General features: G+C 46.9%; 5 protein-coding genes across 11 annotated transcripts in view; 1 reads left to right on the top strand and 4 right to left on the bottom strand.

Moving 5' to 3' along the window:
* Positions 1 to 173: 173 nt before the first annotated feature.
* Positions 174 to 2,706, bottom strand: LOC131212005 (gamma-aminobutyric acid receptor-associated protein). Its single transcript, XM_058205718.1, has 2 exons — positions 2,463 to 2,706; positions 174 to 962 (listed from the first exon to the last, which is right to left on the bottom strand). The coding sequence occupies exons 1-2, from the start codon at positions 2,550 to 2,552 to the stop codon at positions 696 to 698; spliced, it is 357 nt and encodes a 118-aa protein (XP_058061701.1). The 5' UTR covers positions 2,553 to 2,706; the 3' UTR covers positions 174 to 695.
* A 407-nt stretch (positions 2,707 to 3,113) lies between these two features.
* LOC131211634 (5'-AMP-activated protein kinase catalytic subunit alpha-2-like) lies at positions 3,114 to 5,251 on the top strand. 6 transcript variants are annotated; one of them, XM_058205199.1, is made up of 4 exons: positions 3,114 to 3,843; positions 3,904 to 4,504; positions 4,565 to 4,616; positions 4,686 to 5,251. In XM_058205199.1, the coding sequence occupies exons 1-4, from the start codon at positions 3,370 to 3,372 to the stop codon at positions 5,131 to 5,133; spliced, it is 1,575 nt and encodes a 524-aa protein (XP_058061182.1). In that variant the 5' UTR covers positions 3,114 to 3,369; the 3' UTR covers positions 5,134 to 5,251. The 6 variants fall into 6 exon arrangements, with proteins under 6 accessions (XP_058061182.1, XP_058061181.1, XP_058061179.1 ...); XM_058205198.1 differs by having other exon boundaries at positions 3,904 to 4,506; positions 4,570 to 4,656; positions 4,720 to 5,251; XM_058205196.1 differs by having other exon boundaries at positions 3,904 to 4,635; positions 4,696 to 5,251.
* LOC131211633 (probable ATP-dependent RNA helicase kurz) lies at positions 5,250 to 9,328 on the bottom strand. 2 transcript variants are annotated; one of them, XM_058205192.1, is made up of 5 exons: positions 9,254 to 9,328; positions 8,557 to 9,186; positions 5,813 to 8,526; positions 5,539 to 5,741; positions 5,250 to 5,472 (listed from the first exon to the last, which is right to left on the bottom strand). In XM_058205192.1, the coding sequence occupies exons 1-5, from the start codon at positions 9,326 to 9,328 to the stop codon at positions 5,393 to 5,395; spliced, it is 3,702 nt and encodes a 1,233-aa protein (XP_058061175.1). In that variant the 3' UTR covers positions 5,250 to 5,392. The 2 variants fall into 2 exon arrangements, with proteins under 2 accessions (XP_058061175.1, XP_058061174.1); XM_058205191.1 differs by having other exon boundaries at positions 5,813 to 8,603; positions 8,634 to 9,186.
* A 772-nt stretch (positions 9,329 to 10,100) lies between these two features.
* On the bottom strand, positions 10,101 to 16,381 carry LOC131212208 (cytospin-A). Its single transcript, XM_058205983.1, has 8 exons — positions 15,527 to 16,381; positions 15,140 to 15,449; positions 13,097 to 13,248; positions 12,812 to 13,015; positions 12,597 to 12,723; positions 11,125 to 11,253; positions 10,475 to 10,749; positions 10,101 to 10,395 (listed from the first exon to the last, which is right to left on the bottom strand). The coding sequence occupies exons 1-8, from the start codon at positions 16,379 to 16,381 to the stop codon at positions 10,306 to 10,308; spliced, it is 2,142 nt and encodes a 713-aa protein (XP_058061966.1). The 3' UTR covers positions 10,101 to 10,305.
* Positions 16,382 to 17,269: 888 nt separating this feature from the next.
* Positions 17,270 to 18,640, bottom strand: part of LOC131212205 (uncharacterized) — an 11,791-nt gene continuing 10,420 nt past the window's right edge. Inside the window, exons 2-3 of the mRNA XM_058205979.1 lie at positions 17,573 to 18,617; positions 17,270 to 17,493 (exon numbers count right to left, since the gene is read on the bottom strand). Coding sequence (XP_058061962.1) covers positions 17,270 to 17,493; positions 17,573 to 18,617 — 1,269 coding nt within the window. The remainder of the gene's footprint in view (positions 17,494 to 17,572; positions 18,618 to 18,640) is intronic.

Genomic DNA, 18,640 nt, shown 5'->3' with positions numbered 1-18,640 from the left:
ATAAAAACAAACCGGTTGGTAATTTAATTTCATTAGAAAAATGCAAATCGATTAATAATATAAACAGTACCAAAAAATAGTCTATACAACTAAGGTCGCAGTACAAATTCAGCCTGAAAGATGCATTACATTTATAATCATCCAATCCAATAATTGAAGACGCCTGTGTAATGTAGGGTTTTTGTAGTGTTTTTTTATTTTTCCATTAATCCTACTTATACATTTTTTTTCTTAGTTTTGCTTTAAATAAAATACATGTTTTGAATACAGCTAGTTCAAAAGTAACTATACTCGTACCAGTAATAAACACAGGAAACGGGAGAAAGTGTAATGTTCCTTAAAGGATAAGATCCGAAGGAACGGAAGGAGGGATAAAGAAATCGAAGGAGCTGCTCGGCTGGGAGAACTAAAGCTTTTCCCACCTCAAATTCAGAAGAGGTGCGTACCGAACAAAAGGAAAGATAGCAGCAGAAGCAGTAGTATCAACGAACTCAAGAGTCGAAGGATGCCCTGATTCAGGCCGCAAAGGAATGGGTTGACTGAAGAGAGATTACCCCTTCCCTTGAAAGATACTCTAGCAGCAAGTTTTTTTTGTCAATTTTTCATATCACCACAAGTCTTAGTGTTTTCATACATTGTTGTTTGTTAATTAGTTCGATTGCAACACATATATCATATTACATCTCATCTCAGGCTCAGTTGCTGCCGTAAACATTTTCGTCCGAGTAGGCGATGTACAGGAAAAAATCCTCCTCGTGATGCTCGTGGTACAGTGAACCCATGGTGGCCGACGTCGGTGGAATCACGTTGTTGACGAAGAAAAATAGTGCGTCCTCTGGGCGCAAATGGATTCGCTTACGGATGAGGAAGTAAAACTGACCGACGGTCAGATCCGATGGCACGAGATACTTTTTCTTGTCGAGATCATCGATCCGGGCTTTTGGCGCCTTCTCGACAATAACCTGCAGCGAAAGTGTATGCGGCAATGGTTACTATGGTGCACAATCGTACAACTATCTAAAGTACTTAATCGCGTAAACAACAACCCAGGGCTCTGCCGTGTTTAAATTAAAATTCCGTCCACCAATGCTCATTCCAAGATTTGACCTCATTTCCATTTGCACTAATATTGTTTTCGTATTTTTTGTGCAATACGTTACTCCATTTGGATCGATCGGGAGGTGCGATTTTGTTTATATATTCCGAAAGTAAGATTACTATCTCTATTAGTGATTGCCAACCGTGATGGGAAGCATGATCATTTCCTTAAGCATAGCCAAACTAAGGAAAAGGATTGAATAAATCAGCATGTTTTCGTGCGCGCAGAAACATCCACTAGTGGAGCTGAGTCACTGTAAAAAGTTTCACAAGAGTCAATAAGATTAGCACATACTGCAGTAACATTAAATCAGTCATAAGCCCGTCCTGTTGTGACTCATATTCGTGACGTTCATTTGCTGTGCATTACGCACTAATCTTGCTTTTAAATTTTCTATTGTTATTGCACATTCCTATGCGCTCTTTATCATAGCAAAGAAAATAAATAATTTTTTGAAACCCCAACAAATAACAAATACAGCTGATCAAAGAGAGGGTTGTATCTCTATTTCTCTCTGTTCACTTGTCTTCTCTCTCGCTCTCTGTTTTTCTTGATTTGTTATTGGCTTCTTGTTGTACGAGTGGTTTCTGGTGAAGTGTTTTTGTTTGCTTGGGTGTATGTGTAAAGCAATAAGACATGTTTGTATGCCCTGGGCTTCGCGACAAAGCGTGAAAAGCAGAAAACAGTGCTTTCTACGATACCCATACTAAGAGATCGCATATATTTACAAGATTCCAATGTATAGCAATCCAACATAACTGTAGCAGTACCAGATGGATGAATCATCTCAGCCTTATCGATAAAGGACAAACAACGGTGATCCAGTGTTCCAGCCTTGCTCTAAGTCATGCAGAAAATGGTTTTTATAACAACCTTCTAAACCTCGCGAATTGTGTTATCCATGTGTAGGTGAGAACGGTAGCCTACTGCGTACTTCGACCGATCGTGTGTCATGGTTGGTTTGCAAGCGAAAAGCGATGAAAACCAGCAACAACAAAGAAGCGAGGCAAATGCGATCTCGTTTCCATGACGCAATAACCTTGGAGAACGAGCAAAATCTTTGCGTTATCGTTCTTGTGAGGACGTCAAAATTTTCCATAATATGTGCTCCTTTCCTGGGCAATCTAGAAATAAACATCATTGCCGTGCACCAGAAGACAGAAACTTTCGCAAGGAAAAATGCGACTGACTCAGAACGGCCAACAACAATGGCCGCCGCTGTTTCAGTTGGATCTTTTCTTGGCCCAACACAAAACCAATAGGACAGCGCAAACTTATCACCACTAGCCGTGCTACAAACAAAACAGTGTTCCATTGCACACACGCAACGACAACGGCCACTTTCGTCACAGAGTTTACTTACGGGCACACGGTCCGGGTATTTGCGACGAATTTTGTCGCCCTCGGCCTTCCGCTTTTCGAAGGGATGTTCTTCCTTGTACTGGAATTTCATTTTCGCGATCAAAATGCGAAGAATCGTTTCCCGTTTCTTGTACTCGGTTTTCTTTTCCGCAAACGACGACAATGGCTTCAGGGGGGGTTGAGAAGCGAAAAACTCTGCGCAGGTTTGTTCCACCAAACTCTAGATCCGTATTCACGCGATGATAATGTTTTACTGAAGCTGAAGGGCGATGTCGATGTCGATTATTTTTCAAGAGCTGGAAAGGTGCAACCCGGCGAAAATGATACCGCTTAGCAAAGACAGTGAAGGCCCTAGTTGCGAACAAAAGTGTCTATTTTTATTCTACATCAATTCTTGCGTGCTAACTTATCCATTAGCAATTCTGTTAACTAATCTATCAAATAGTTCAACATTGTCTTAAGAATCATAGAAATTCAAATTTGTTTCCAAGCACATTTCGATCAATCTGCTGATTAGTTACGTAAACCGGTTTCAGTATTTTCAGTCAATCCCGTTCCGAATGACGTTTAGTAAGCGCACTAACACAAACATACCTAGTAGTCATTCTATTTTTCCCCTACAAATGGTCGTGTGACTTCCATTTGTTTGTTGGACGGGTGTGCTTCGAAGAATTATTTGTTTTGATTCCATTGTGCTTTGGGGAAAATATTAGCTCATAATTCGCGCATCGTGCCGTTCGGGTAATAGGACACTAGCCGCAGCATGTAAAAGCAACGTTAAGCTTTTCCGAAATTCTTCCACAAGCTGCTCGGTGCTGAGAAGGGTAAACAATTGTGTTCTGCGGCGCACATTAAACAGAGGAATAGAAGCGAGGTATCACACCGAGGTATCGAGAGAGTGATAAAAAATGGGCGACAAAGGTGGACAAGGCCCTACGGCCCAGCCGTTGGTGAAGATCGGTCACTACATTCTTGGCGCCACTCTCGGCACGGGCTCCTTCGGAAAGGTGAAGGTTGGGGAGCACACAGTGACGAAGCACAAGGTGGCCGTGAAGATTCTGAATCGCCAGAAGATCAAGAGTTTGGATGTGGTCGGCAAGATTCGTCGGGAAATCCAGAATCTCAAACTATTCCGTCATCCGCACATTATCAAGCTGTACCAGGTGATCTCGACACCGACCGACATCTTTATGATTATGGAGTACGTGAGCGGGGGCGAGTTGTTTGACTACATCGTCAACAACGGCAAGCTGCAGGAGTCGGAGGCGCGCCGGTTCTTCCAGCAAATTATCTCCGGCGTTGACTACTGCCACCGGCACATGATAGTTCATCGGGACCTGAAGCCCGAAAACTTGCTTCTCGATCACAATCGTCACGTGAAGGTAGGATAACCAACCCCACGGCCGCGTCATACATCCGAACTAATTGATTACGTTTTTCAGATTGCCGATTTCGGGCTTTCGAATATGATGCTGGATGGAGAGTTTCTGCGCACCTCCTGCGGTTCCCCGAACTACGCGGCCCCGGAAGTAATCTCCGGCAAGTTGTACGCCGGCCCGGAAGTGGACATATGGTCGTGCGGGGTGATTCTGTATGCGCTTCTCTGCGGTACATTGCCATTCGACGACGAGCACGTGCCGACGCTCTTCCGGAAGATCAAATCGGGCGTGTTTCCCATCCCGGAGTATCTCAATAAGCAGGTCGTAAGCTTGCTGTGCCAGATGCTGCAGGTTGACCCGTTGAAGCGGGCCACGGTGGAGGAGATAAAGAAGCACGAATGGTTCCAAAAGGATCTTCCGGCGTATCTGTTCCCTTCGCCCGTCGAGCAGGACAGTAGCGTCATCGATACGAACGCGGTGCGCGAGGTATGCGACAAGTTTGGCGTGAAGGAGCACGAGGTACACAATGCCTTACTCAGTGGCGACCCGCACGATCAGCTGGCCATCGCGTACCATCTCATCATCGACAACAAGCGCATTGCGGATGAGGCAGCAAAGGCGGAGCTGAAAGAATTTTACGTCGCCGGAAGTCCACCGCCACCGGGTGTGGACAGCAAGTTTGGCACTCCGCAACCGGCAGCAATCGCCGCCGCGGCCGCCGCAGCACAGAACGAACCATTCAAATCGCCATCGATCCACCCGGAGCGCATTGCTCCGTTGCGTGACCGGCCCGTAGCACCACCGATGGCCGCCAGTGTGCCCATCAGCCCGGCTGCACTCAGTAGCATGTCACAGGCGGTTGGCGTGCCGATCGATAAGCACCGCGGAACGCCGGTGAAGCGTGCCAAGTGGCATCTCGGCATACGGTCCCAATCGAAACCGAATGACATTATGCTTGAGGTGTACCGTGCGATGAAGGCGCTCGACTTTGAGTGGAAAATCATAAACCCCTACCACGTACGCGTCCGCAAGTACAACGAGCGGAACGAGAAGCATGTCAAAATGTCGCTGCAGCTGTATCAGGTCGACCCGAAGAACTATCTCCTCGACTTCAAGTCGCTAACGAACGACGAGGTCGAGCAGGGAGACGACGTGATCATGGAAAGCCTTACACCACCACCACCGGTTGGATTCGGCGGGATGGGCATTCCGACGACGCACCAACCGAGCGGTCACCATACGATGGAGTTTTTTGAGATGTGCGGTGCCTTGATAGCGCAGTTGGCACGCTAAAAGAGCCATGGATTCCTTCTTTATTACTAGAGTTCTACAAACACTGTTAAATAATACCAAACAACAAATTCGCCACTATGTAGCTGTTTTGAACAAATAGATATAATAAACGGGAATATTTAACATAATAGTCCAGCTCATCAGTAACTCCTTTGGTATATACAAAATGGACATACCAATACAAGTCTACGCTTAGAAACAATCGATCTATCGATTTATTGACAACGAAGCACTGTACGAAACATTGGTTCCAAACAGATCACTTTTTTGGTGGCCACCACTTGGCAACGTCATCGTGACACGCAATGGGAAGAAACTCACGGTACTCCTGGAGAAAAACTGTCGATGAAAAAAAGGTCAGTTAACCTGTACTAGAAAGTAATCAACAATCCTTCGTCCGCTTACACTTTGGGTCTTGGTTCCACAGGTCGCGCAATCGGGTAGCATTGTAAACTTCGTTCGCCAGCAGCACCTTGAGAGCGGCGTCGATCCGTGGCACGGCGGACGAATATTGCTTCAGCACCGAATCGGGAGACGAAAGCAGCGATTTTCGAAGAGGCTTTAGCTGCTGGAAGATCACACCGGCCAGCAAGAATTTCAACAAATATCTGAAACGCAGAATACGTGTAAATTGGGGTTCAATACGATACATTCTAAACATCTTTTCCCGTTAACGTACTTGCAACGTAGCATATTTCGAGGCATCTCGACCAGCGATGGCGGCAATTGCCAGCTGCTTTTGCCGATCGTTGCCCGCACGTGGCATTCGATCGTATCGCTAGTAGCGTTGTACGTCGGCGGATTCGGTTCCTCCTGCACGTCCATAATGTTGCACACGTTCGGTACGAACTTTGGCAACCATTCGGGCTCGATGGCCGTTATGCCACGAATGAACGTTTTCGATTCTCCACCAAGGCCACCTTCGCCCGGTATCGTTGCTTCGTACGCTTCCTGGAAGCAAACCCACTCAGGAAGCTCCTTTCGTAGCACGGAACTGCCGTGCAGGAATACGGGCTCGTCGATCAAGGGCAGGTTGTACGCGTGGCGCAAACGGCGGGCATCCGCTTTCAATTTCACCTCACTTTCTGGCAGCTTCCGGGCGATCCGGTCGGCCATACCGATCAAGAGCAGCTGACGGAGAAGTCGTGTTTGTGTCACGCTCGGTGGTGTCATGTCCGGATCCACCGTTAGGTTCATGTCACGCAGATTGGCGTTAACCTCGTTCGTTAGCTGAACACGCAGCTTGCGAATTTCCCGGATCGCCTTCAATCGTATGCCGTTAGCGGTGCAGAACGAGTTCAGTGTGCCGTTACGGTTGGCGTGTTCGGCCGCACCCACTGATTTCAGCAAAATCATTGGATCACCCAGCAGCAACGATTCACCTGTGCCGGCCCACGCCTTACGCTTCTGGCGCCACCGTTTGGCACCCTCCGAAGCGTCGTCTTCCGTGAGCGAAATCTCCTCCAGCACTTCCTGTACGGATAGGGCCGCCACAAGACAGATCGCGTACGGTAGGAGGGCGTGTTGGTGGCTGAGCGCTAATATTTTCCCGAATCGTGGCGCCACCGGAAAGGCGGCCATCGTACGACCCAGCTCCGTGACGCGCGTTAAGACTTGCGTGTGGCTAGATCCCTTGCTGGTCGTCCGTGTCACGACTTCCTCGAGCGCTTCGAGCTGCAACAAGCGCTGCTCGGCCCCCACTAGTTGCTCCCGGTCCGGAGGCGATGGGAATGGAAAGTTTACCACTTTATCGATTCCCATACATTTCATCTGTAGCACCAGCCCATCAACCGGTTTCTGCTGCACCTCGGGCGGGGCAAAGTCCACAAACTCATCGTTGAAGACCGCGCTCGAGTACAGTCGGTAGCAGTGTCCAGGTGCAACACGGCCAGCACGTCCAGCGCGTTGATTTGCCGACGCTTTGCTGGTGAACGTCACTACAAACGCCGTCACGCCCGTTACTTTATCATACAGCTTCGTTTTCTGCCGGCCGCTGTCCACAACGTACTTAATATCCGGAATCGTGAGCGACGTTTCGGCCACATTCGTGGCAACTACGCACAGCCGAGCCCCTTCCGGTGGTGCCTGAAAAATTCGCTGCTGCTTATCGGGGGGCAACATCGAGTAGAGTGGCAGCACCCAGAGCGGTTGGTTACGTTTCAGTTCCGAGATTCCGAGACCTTCGTTTCCAACGCCACCCAACAGCTCGTCGTCCCCTTCGTCCTCCTCAAGCTCACTGTCGGTGGCAGCGTCGTCCTCACGCAAATCACCCTCCGTGTCGTCTTCGTGAGGAAGTTCGTAAGCATCCAAATCGATCTGGGGAAGTCGTGGAATACTGACCGACGATTTCCGCTTACGAGATCCTTTCGAGGCGTGCTTCTTACGTGCACGCTTTCCCCGCAAAATGCTATCGAACTCATCGTCTTCGTCTCTATCGTGAGTTTCATCTTCACCGGGGATTTGATCGCTACCAGAAGCCGACTGTGTTGCGGGGAACAATTTACGCAGTTTGCGAACCATCGTGTTTACCTCCTTCTGGCCGGTGAGAAAAATCAATATTCCTCCCTCCGGCAGCCGGGTGTGAATCTTGACTGTCTTCACGAACGCTTCCCGCAAGTAGTCGGCCGGGGTCGTTTTGCTAAAGTGCACCGTGACGGGGTATTGGCGCGAATCGATGCTAATGACCGGTGGGATGTCCAGAAACAGTTTTTTGTTTTCCGTAAAATCAGTCACCCGCAGCGTGGCTGACATGATGATCAGTCGCAGCGGACTGGTGGCCCGTTTGGCGCGCAACCGCACGATGCGCGACAGCAGGCCCATCAGAATGTCGGTGTAGACGCTGCGTTCGTGCGCCTCGTCCAGTATGATGCACGAGTACTTGCTGAGCAGAAAGTCTGCCTCGATCTCCTTCAACAGCACACCGTCGGTCATAAACTTGATCTTTGTGCGCTCGGTCACATTACCTTCGTAGCGGATCAGATAGGACACGATCTCCGTCGAGAGGTTCATTTCGTGGGCCACACGTTTGGACATTGAAATGGCTGCAACGCGCCGCGGCTCCGTGATACCGATAAGGCCCCGCTCGCCGTAGCCCGCCTCGTAGAGGAACTGCGGGATCTGCGTCGTTTTACCGCTACCCGTTTCACCGGCCAAGATGGTGATTTGGTTCTCGCTGATCGTTTCCATTATCACTTGCTCCTCTGCCAAAATCGGTAACTTTAGACGTGCTGCTTGAATGTCCGACTTGCGTTCAACGTGAACGTACGTCGCCGCTTTACGATCCTTTTGAACTACGACATTAGATCGATTACCGGTTGGCGAATCCGTTGGAGCTTTCGGCTTGCTGCCGCATGACTCCGCTGGCGGAATTAGTTCCTTCGAGTCGCCTGTGTCCTTTACGATTGGTTTATCGTTCGATCTCACATCATCTTCAATTTTGGACCCTTCATTCAGATCATTATTTGCAACCTCTTTCACATTAGCAAATTCTGTATGTGAACCGAACGAAGAATCATGCGCATCTTCCAACTCATCCGACTCACCGGAAGAAGATGTCTCATCCAGTCCTACAATGTTAGGATTACGGTCTGGCTGGTCCATCTCTTCGTCACCTTCGGCAGATGGCTCCTGCTGGCGCAACAAAGCCAACCGTTTCCGCCGACTACCGACCAAGCTGCGGATCTTCGCCGCGCCACATTCATCCCCAAGTCGGGCTCGGGGCTTCTCCACGACCGTTACCCCATGTTTCTGTTCCTTGAAGTGCTGCTTCAAACCCTTCGTCTGGATGTCGCTTAACTTTCGATAACCGCTCAGTTCTTCCTTCGAAGCCTGCACTGCCACCAGTGACGCGATCAGTGATGATCGGTTTTCCTTCTTCTTCTTCTGATCCACAATCTTCTCCAGCCTTTTGCGTTGCTTCTTCGACAGAATTCTGGTCACCACCGTTGTGTCCTTCTTTACTTTGGTGGAACGTTTTTTCGATGGCAGCACCAGTGCATTTGCCTGATCACCATTGCCATACGCCTCGTCGGGCGGACCGAAATCTAATTTGATCTACAATGGCGATCCGAAAACGAATCGTTAACCTTCAGCAGCAGTACGACTGTGAGTGATCTCATACCTTTTTAGTTTCCGAATCATCAACAATGGTTTCCACCTGACGGCGCCCTTTTTCGTTAAATCTTCTCTTACCCATGGCTACAATTTTCGGTTTTGCATACGCAATACAGCACAGCAGCGGACAAGAATCGATCGGTAAACTGGTGGCGCCGGCCAATGTTTACAATTTCCCAAACACGTGCAGTTGAAAGCTGTCAATGATCCCTTTCTGGCCCATGCGGCAAAACGAAAACAAAACAGCGACCACCACTGTAGCCGTCCTACAGTGGTGGTCGCTGTTTCATGTCTGCTAGAATTTAAATTTTAATACATTTATACTAGTTTCCCGGAATAGATTTTAAAAAAATTAAAGGAAGGTTTCGTTACAAACCAAAAGATCTAAAGAAGGCACCGAAAATTTCTCAACTCTTTTCATACTTAGTGCCAAACCATAAATTCTTGGCTAAAACACAAATTATCTTCAAATGTAAACTCTGGCAAATCATAAATCAATCACAAATGTTGTTAACATTGAGCATCAGTTCTTCCGCACAGCAAATAGATGTGCTCCATTTGGACTTTGTGGATACATTGCAGAAACAGACGGCAGGCTACTGAATCAGAACGAAAGAATAAAAAAGGACATTAAAACCTTCTATACCTCATTAAGATTGATGCACGACAGTCATTTCAAACTATTTCATTCAAGTGCCTTTGGTACAGAACTCGTAATAACGTTATACTTATGATTTACTCGAAACTTTTCTACATTTGGTGAAAATATATTTCGGATGTGCACATAAATTAAAGCCGAAGATCGTATCGTATTTCGTATTGTTTGTTCATTTATATTTCAACAACATCGATAGTTTTGTTTCAAATCGGGAAGCAATCCAGAAGAGTTTGTTTCAATAAAAATAAATAACAAATAAAAGAAAAGAGCGAACCAGAATACATCGCCCGGTAGCTGCAGCAACGAAGACAGCAATAGCAGCAAATGTGGAGGCAAGCTGCAAGGCCTTTGCGGTAAGATGTGGTAAAAATATACATGGAATGCTTGTTTACGGCGTGGCCCTAGGTTTCGAAATGTCTATAAATCGCCGTTACGTAGCTCATAACTTGCTGCCAGTCCGGTCTTTCCTGAAGACACATCTCGTCAATGTTCTGCAATGTCAAATCGAGAAAAGAACAGTTGTTCAGCAGTAGCCAAAGGATCAAATACGTTAACCGGACGCCTTCTTACCAAAGATGTCGGGATGCCAACACTCTCAGCCGCTGCGAAAGCTAGACTAAAATTTCGTCGTTTATCGTTCTGGTTCAGTTTATCGTACGGGACACGATCAGGCAAATAGGAATGCATGATGGCGCACAGTGCCAATCCATCGTTCCATGATGAGCTAAAGTTTGTGATGTCAATATTTCGATAGCCTACGGCTTTGTTCTGGCACCACTTCAGCAGTGCATTGCGTTTCGAGCCACCATTCTTAACCAATGCGTTTAGGGGGTCTTTTCGTTCACCTAAACCGAGCAAAAGCATAACCAACGAGGTTTGTTATTTGTGGTTGATGATTGACTATGGACAATTCATTTATTTGTCGAAATGTCTACTGTACTGATAACAACTAATATATCTCTAACAGTTAAACCTTTTATATCGAAAACAATCAATAACAAGTAATAATGTGTAAAAGAAAACACATAATAAACACAATAACAAATACTACTGCAAAATTGCGAAATATACTACCATCGTTTCATTTTATAACGTTAATATGCAAATATAGAAAAAAGGTGTGAGTAAAATTTAGCTCTAAATTTGCAATGCAATGCAAAATGCTAATGCAAAAATACAACAAGAAGTTACAGGTAGAAATTGATAGAAAATACACATACTTATGTCGTTGTAGCTATTTCGTCGCACATAGTCCATTGTTTTGTGAGAAATAATGGCAGGGTTTATTGTTGTATTGCAACCATTGTTGCTGTTGATGAGACTGGACTTTTTCATCAATAACACTGTGTCTATAATTATTGAAACAAAAAAAGTAGAAAACCATTGACAAACTCATATAGTCACGCAAAAACGAATCCAAATTTATCACAACGATGGATGCGACCAAACACAGTACTGTTACATGAACGAACTTATACAATAAGTATTACAGCTACACAATATGACACTACTATGGGAGAAAACAGTTAAAATAAGTTATCAACGAAACTGACATGTGTTGCACATAGAAAGGAATTAATTTGTTTTAGAAGACAAATGGCACAAAAGTTAATGATGATCTTTTGCATGTTGATAAATGTGATTTTTTGGTGTTATATGGGAAAAATACTTACATAAAGATCAATTAATATAACGCAAAACATTTCCTCTGGTTATGGTTAGTGGTCTTCGAAAAGACTGAAGATAATGCGTAGGGCGACTAGACACAAGGCTTGCATGCATATGAGACAAACGTGACTACTTAACATTGCTGTCGTTCATCCGTTATCAAATATAAAGAAATATAAAAGTAGAAAATGCATGCTATAATTTTGAACGAAAAAAATCGAAACAGATTCACATATAAAAAAACAAACATAATTCAAGATAACATTTAAACAAAGCATATGAAGGAGTAGATTGTAAACTCTCTATACTAGATAACCACTTAAGACGATTTTATTAATGTATCATGCCCTTGAGTCGTAACCAATTTTTCGTTTTATTTACTATTATACGTTAGGAAGTTGTGATCAGCAATGAAATGCATGCCATCTCAATATGGTTAATGGTGTTAGGATTAAAAATAGAACAATAGAGTGTTTTGGAAAAGGGGGAAAAGCTTCACTAAGTTAGGAAATACTTTATTGGCAATAATTTAGGATTCTTACAATAACTAAACCTAAACCCGGAATTCTACAACGAAACTAAAAATTATGTTCAATCCGAATAGAGAAAATAAGTAATGAAAACCATACGGAAACAAATTGTTAGAGGTTGTGCTTTTATGTGTCGTCTTTCGTACCGTACTTGCTACTTGAAACAAGCAGTGACAAAGTTAAAACTTCACCTTTTTCGTGCACCTTACCTTTATTTGTCGTATCCCGGTGCGAAGGAAGTGTTAGATAAATAAAACCATACAACACTACTACTACATTATTGCTACTTTCCCGAAGGTGAGAAAAAATTAGGATTGTTAAAATGGCTGAAAGCGTTCCTATGGAACATCAGGTTTACATCGTTCATGCAGATATTAAGGTATTACGATCCATTGTAGTAGGTAACAGTGCACTAAATCTACAGAACGCCTATAGCGTGTAACTAATGTGTTACTACATGTGCCGCCACGGCGGACGGTTGGGATGCTGTTTACCTGCCGAAGCGTTTGGTTTGGTGTTGCTGTTCACATTGCCCCCGGCAGTCGGTTGCTGCTGCTCGCGGAGAGGACTCTTGGCGGGCAACGCAGAATGCACTGCTGCAGCCGGTTGCACCGGTATTTGCTGCACAGCGGAACGGGTGAAATAACAAAAATCGAGACATTAGATATCGGAGTGAAGCTACAATCCGCGCCTACACTCTGCTACTTACAATAACATTGTTTTCGTCATTATTGTTATTGCCATTGACATGAGTTTTCCCGTTGTTGGTACCCCCGGTACTGCTGCTGTCATTATTGTTAATACTACTGTTGCTGATCGAGGAATGTTTGCTGGAAAGTGTAGGATTTGCATCGGCAGGAATGCTGTTTATACTCGAGCTGGAACTGCACCGCGAATCGGTGCTAAGTTTGGTCTGAAAAGTTGTATGAAGCGAAAAGCGGATCACAGGTTGTACTCGTAAGTGATTTAAGCTTTCATTGCCTTTCCTAAGTACCTGTTTTGCTGAATTCTCAATACTTTCGATTAGACTCTTTACCGATAGCCTCGAATCTTGCCGCTGTATCGCGGTCTTTTGCTGCCGCCGGACGGCCATCTCTTGCTGTACGGAGGTAATGAGAGAGTTCTGCGATTCCTTCGTTGCTAGCACTGAAATGAGTCAGCAACCAAGTCCTTTGTGAATGAGATTTTACTGTACTGTTAAGCTTTGGAAGACGAAAATGGCAGAATGGTGGACGGGACTTACGAAGTAGGGGAAAGCAAACGACTACATCATATAGTACACAACACAGAATCACAGAAGTAGCAAGGAAAAGCACAAATATAAAAACAAAACAGCTAAACTGGTCACGGTGAATAAAAACTTACTCTCATCGTACATAAAATTATGCTTTTTTTCTTTGGAGTGGTTTGCATGCAAATAACCGCTCGCTGCCGATTTTCCCACTACGTTTCGATTTAGCACAAATTTGGTACTCGGTGTCACAGCTGGTGTCGGGGCCAGCGGCGTTCGTAATATTGGTTTCGGTTCGCCCCGAGGCGGTGTTTTAATTGTACGTTCCCTCAGTTCTTCCTCCAACACAAACTGATCGGTGTCGGAGTCGAGAACGTACACAATCGTTTTCGGTTTACTACCGCCGGCCAAGTTTTGCTCGCTATCCGTCCTCGGGAGCGGGTGTGGTTTACGTAACTCTACTTTCGGTGTTACGAAGTCGGAACTTTTATTTTTCGAGTCCATCTGCTCATGCATATCAGGAGTCGCGGACGCTGCTTCTTCCGTCGTCAAATCTTCAGCCAAACCATTGGCACTCGATGGCAGTAGATCGAAACTCTGCATCTGCTTGCTTTCCGTCGGATGCGATTGGGACGGGTCCCGGTGTTCCAGATTCGTGAGACTATTCAAGCTCGAACCACTAATGGAACGTTCGTAGCGAAATTTCCGAAATTTACTCAAATTCGACGCGCCTCTGTTTGTCATACCGTCGATATTGCGAAGGATAAGATCGTCGGTACTTTTCGAGTAGAACAAACCCGAGCCGAAATCTTCATGACCGAGAGCGCCGCGAGGAAGTGGTCTCTGCTGCCGATAGCGCATCGCCTCGCCTCGATTAGTACGCAAATCCTGCGTACTTTTGGAAGCAAACCGTGGAACTGGTTTGAAAAGGGCGAAAGAACTTTGGACCAGATTCTCGGAGCTACGAGATGCAGCTATCGGGCGAAATTCCGGAGTCTCTAGTTCATAACTGCCCGACTGATTATCCGCCATCAGCAGTGTATCATCGCCGTATGTCTCACCCGTAGAACTGTTCACCGAAGATGGGCTGTCAGGGATCTGTAGCTCACCGTAAGGTGTTAAGTTGCGTTTGACGGTATCTTCAGCCTCTAGCAACTCGAAATCGTCTACATCTGAGGCACTGGTTTCAAAATTTTCCGACGTCTCGCTACCTTCTCGTTGTTGCACATCGGCAAAGCGGACCACCAATTTAGGTGGCTTTGATTTGGGCAGCGGTGGAGGTAGATCTGAATCTGTATCCTGCGATGATTCGCATTCACCACTTGGCTGATTTTTCGTGGGAGTCGGTGGTTTACAACGATCGAGTGAAAAGCCACTCATCTGTTTGCGCAGCAGATTGACACGGTAGGAAAATTCATCCACATTTCGATCGAAATGATTCAAATTTTCAACCGAAGCGCTAAGATCTTGCTTGAGGACGTTTAATCGTTCGTAGCTTAACAGCATATCGTCCGCAATACCTTTACCATCTAACGATTCTGTGAAGTATCAAGCTACGATTAATTCTACCACTACTTTCGCATGCATCTACCGTATTGAAGAAATCAACTAATTTGAAACATATCAAACTGGTAGTTTTAAGGTTTGAAGGAAATTTTGAATGTTGGCAAAATTATTATTATTATTATTATTATTATTAGTTCCAAAATTCTACACACACGAAACATGTTTGTAAATAAAACTATAGCAGCAAAGAATATCTAGCATGGGGGTCTCGTAAAAATGCACAAAAAGCGATATACTTACGTTTGTTAAGTTGTTCGATTTGCTGCTCGAGCACGCGAACCTTCTCGCGCAGACTCTTGTTGTCGAGCGCCAGCTTTTCGCGCGCATTTTGTGCTTCAGTCTTGAAATCGTTTGCCACCCGTACCGTCATCAATAGGTCCGACTGGAAGTGGATCCACTCGTCCGACTCCTGCTTCCTAAGTCTAGTTTCTTGGTTTAGTTCCTCAGTCTTTTCCATCAGTTTGCGCTCGGTTTCACCGAGATGTTTTTGCATTTCGGACAGCAGCGTTTCGAGCTGGGCTTTGTCCTCCACAAGACATTTATTTTGAACCTGTTACGGGGACGAATAGAGAGAGAAAAGAAAAATAGAAAAATTTGTTCGGTGGCTTCCACAATTCGGAATATTACCTGCAGTTCATTGACCGACTCCTGCAGCAGTTGGTAGTCCGACACCATTTTCTGCTTTTCTTGCGTCGCGGTTTCGTTCTTGTACTCCAGGTCCGAGATGACACATTTGGCGTTGTTTCGCACGACCTTGCACTCTTCGTTGAGCTGCGCTAGCTGATCCTTCAGTTTCTGAGTCTCGCACTGGCTAATCAAAACCTGCTCCTGCAGCGAGGCCACCTGTGTTTCGAGCTGATCCTTTTCCTTCCGCGCGGAATCGAGCAGTTCCTCTAGGTCCGTCTTATCGCCCATGGCGCGGTCCTGCTCGAGCTCATCGATTTTGGCCCTCGCATTTTCCAGCAGTGTCGTCAATCGGCTAATCTCAATCATCTTGACCGAAGCATCCTCCTTCGATTCTAGCAGCTGCGTGTTAACGTCCTTCTTCTCAGCGTTGGCGGCCTCGAGCGACGATTCGAGCAGACTAACGCGGGCCTTTGCTCGCGACTCGTCGTTGGTGCGCTCCTCCAACACTCCCTTCATCTCGTTGAGCTCCCCGTTTAGCTCCTCCTGCTTCAATAACAAACCCTCCCGTTCATCCTGGGCACTTTTCAATAAATCGACCAACTTCTGCTCGCGATCCGTAGGAGTAACGTCCTGTTGGTTGGGCTCGCGGAGCAATAGGTTCTGCAGTGTACCGATTTGCGTGCGGGAGTCTTCCAATTTCTCCGTCTGCCGGCAGAGCGACTGGAAAATGACGTCCTTCTCCTCAACCAGCCGCTCGTTGTCTGTCTGCAGCTCGAGAATCTGCGACTGTAAGTCGGCCAGCTCCTGCAGTGTTGCCTGGAGTTCTTCGTTGGTAGAGTAATGCGTTTCTTCCATCTACGAAAATTACAGACACCAGTTGGACATGTCTACTTAGTTTCTATTGCTATTTATGTTGCAAGGGTAAATTACTTATCCTTACTTCGTTAGTTATCATTTTTCACTTCTCGTTGATTTCTTACAAAAGTATTAATAAGATGTTTCAAGAGTCGCTTCGATTCGTTTCATCGAAAGTAATATAACAATTTGCATATTTTCCTTAGCTTTCCATACATTTTGTAAAATGAAACATACAGTGTGCATTGGAATTCAAAATTGCTCCGCCGCTTGCTTTTATCTAATTGCCATCAAAAATGTTCCAAACCAATCCAGTGGAGAACATTGCAGACACATTTTGCCGCTGCTTCGGCAATATTGAAAGACGCCTTTCTAGCCGGTCGAAGCAAACCGGAAACGAAAATGGCATGTGCACTCACTTAACGGGTAAGTGATGAAAATAATTTAAGCATTTAGCGCCGCTCGAACAAGATGAAAAGGGAGCACAGACAAATATTCGCGAACGAAGAAAAAAATGTACGCTTTCAACCGACACTATGTCTCTGTGATCTTATGTACGCTAACACTTTTTCGGTTTTTCTTCTTCGCTGCCGCATTACGCGAGTTCTTTCATTATGCAGTTTTCGGCGCAGGTGACATTGTGCGATCGCAGTAAAACGACAATACATACAAGTGATATTCTCCACCGCATTCCATCTCGCAGAGAGAGGCTGATAAAACTTTATTCTTAAACACTGAGCAAACGTTTTGCGCTTAACCTCTAATGACCGATAATAGTGTGTCGCATAAATAGCCGTCATAAACCCCATAAGTACAGGATAAAGAGTTGCACACAGTTCGCCGCTTCACACTCTTGGAGTTCGGATGGTGCCGGGTGTGTGTCTTGTTTCACGATGCGGTGCACACGTCCACACGGTTATCCGGAGGCGGTGCACGGCACCAGCGGGATGTGATCGCCCCCAGACTGATCAGCAGGATGATGAGGGACGACAGTCCCAGAATGACGCCCGTCGTCACATCGTTCAGCGGTGTGCCCGGGTACGGGTGCATCGTCATCAGTATAACCTCGAAGCAGCAGTTTAGCAGAGAGAAGACGGTCACCAAGACGTAACCTGTGACGTTCAAGAGGTTCGGTTAGAACACGGCGCAACAAGCTACCTCTCGACCCGATCCGCCAGTACGGAGACTTACCTGACATGTAGTTCCGATTCGGCAGCCAATCGCACTGGCGCGACTTGAAGCCCAGTATGCCGAGGGCGATCGCGGCGAAGCCGGCCAGTATGCCCATATCGAGAAAGAATTCGCGGCCCAGCTTGGCGGTCATGTAGAGGCTCAGGCCGGAGTTCATGAAACCGCACAGAATGAGCATCAACGAGACGGCCCCGATGGTAATCGACGCGTTGGCCATCTTTTGCCACGACTTCGACCCGTCCGACGCACCCCACGGTTTCTCGGGATCGAGCGGCAGTGGTTTCTCGCTGTAGATATCCGAGTTCAGGCGCGGGCTAATGACGGCCGTTGTGGGGGGTTGCAGCTGTTGTTGCTGCTGCTGCGGCTGCTGCTGTTTCGGTGTGCTGGAGACCACTCTCGCCGGGCCAGCTGGCGCTCCTCGGCGCGGCGTCGTAGCCGGGGTGGCGTTAAACGGCGACGGTGCAGGTGGTGGCGGCGGCGCAGGCTGGTTCCTCCAGTGCTGCGCAGACTGCTTCTGGGGAGTCGTCAGCAGTTCGTGTAGCTTCAGCGTGGCCAGATTTTTCTTCGGCGTCGTCTCGATCCGTCCCGGCTGAGGTGGCGCTTTCGGTGGCGTCGCCATGACACCGGGTGGAGGGGCCGGCGCCCGCGGATGGCGAACCGACAACGAGGACGGTGGGCGAGCGGGCGATCGCTGGACGATGGGCGGTTCCTCGGCTCCGTAGCTGTTGCCGTGGCTGAGGCACGTCTCATCTTCATCGTCCGCCACCGACGGTATGATCGCGTAGCGATGAGCGCGCCCGTTATGCATCTGTATGATCTCCTGGTTCTCGTCCACCAGCTCTTCGTCCTCCTCGGTCGGTACCATCTCGAAGCGCTGGTTGTTCCGCTGGTCGAACAGTATGAACGACTTCGAGCCGAAATCGGACGAGAACGCGTTCTTCAGGCGCGAGCCCGGCGACGACTGCTGCTGCAGGTCGAGCGCCGTCGAGTGGGACGTCATCATCGGTGGCAAGCTGCGGAACTGATCGGACAGATTATGTTCGTCCTCCGCACCGTCCCCGGTCAGAT

Source organism: Anopheles bellator, chromosome 2, assembly GCF_943735745.2.
Source record: "Anopheles bellator chromosome 2, idAnoBellAS_SP24_06.2, whole genome shotgun sequence".
Lineage (NCBI taxonomy): Eukaryota > Metazoa > Arthropoda > Insecta > Diptera > Culicidae > Anopheles > Anopheles bellator.
This window is presented reverse-complemented; position numbering and strand designations above follow the sequence as displayed.

Bases quoted from the DNA above. Each gene is read 5' to 3' on its own strand.
- LOC131211633 (XM_058205192.1), bottom strand. From the start codon at position 9,328: ATGGGTAAGAGAAGATTTAACGAAAAAGGGCGCCGTCAGGTGGAAACC. The intron at 9,187-9,253 runs GTATGAGATCAC...TCGCCATTGTAG, and splicing joins ATGATTCGGAAACTAAAAAG to ATCAAATTAGATTTCGGTCC. The intron at 8,527-8,556 runs GTGAGATCGAAC...CCAATCGTAAAG, and splicing joins GGTCCAAAATTGAAGATGAT to GACACAGGCGACTCGAAGGA.
- LOC131212005 (XM_058205718.1), bottom strand. From the start codon at position 2,552: ATGAAATTCCAGTACAAGGAAGAACATCCCTTCGAAAAGCGGAAGGCC. The intron at 963-2,462 runs GTAAGTAAACTC...CTTTCGCTGCAG, and splicing joins AATACCCGGACCGTGTGCCC to GTTATTGTCGAGAAGGCGCC.
- LOC131211634 (XM_058205193.1), top strand. From the start codon at position 3,370: ATGGGCGACAAAGGTGGACAAGGCCCTACGGCCCAGCCGTTGGTGAAG. The intron at 3,844-3,903 runs GTAGGATAACCA...TACGTTTTTCAG, and splicing joins ATCACAATCGTCACGTGAAG to ATTGCCGATTTCGGGCTTTC.
- LOC131212208 (XM_058205983.1), bottom strand. From the start codon at position 16,381: ATGGAAGAAACGCATTACTCTACCAACGAAGAACTCCAGGCAACACTG. The intron at 15,450-15,526 runs GTAATATTCCGA...TCCCCGTAACAG, and splicing joins AGTCGGTCAATGAACTGCAG to GTTCAAAATAAATGTCTTGT. The intron at 13,016-13,096 runs GTACTTAGGAAA...ACAACTTTTCAG, and splicing joins TTGAGAATTCAGCAAAACAG to ACCAAACTTAGCACCGATTC.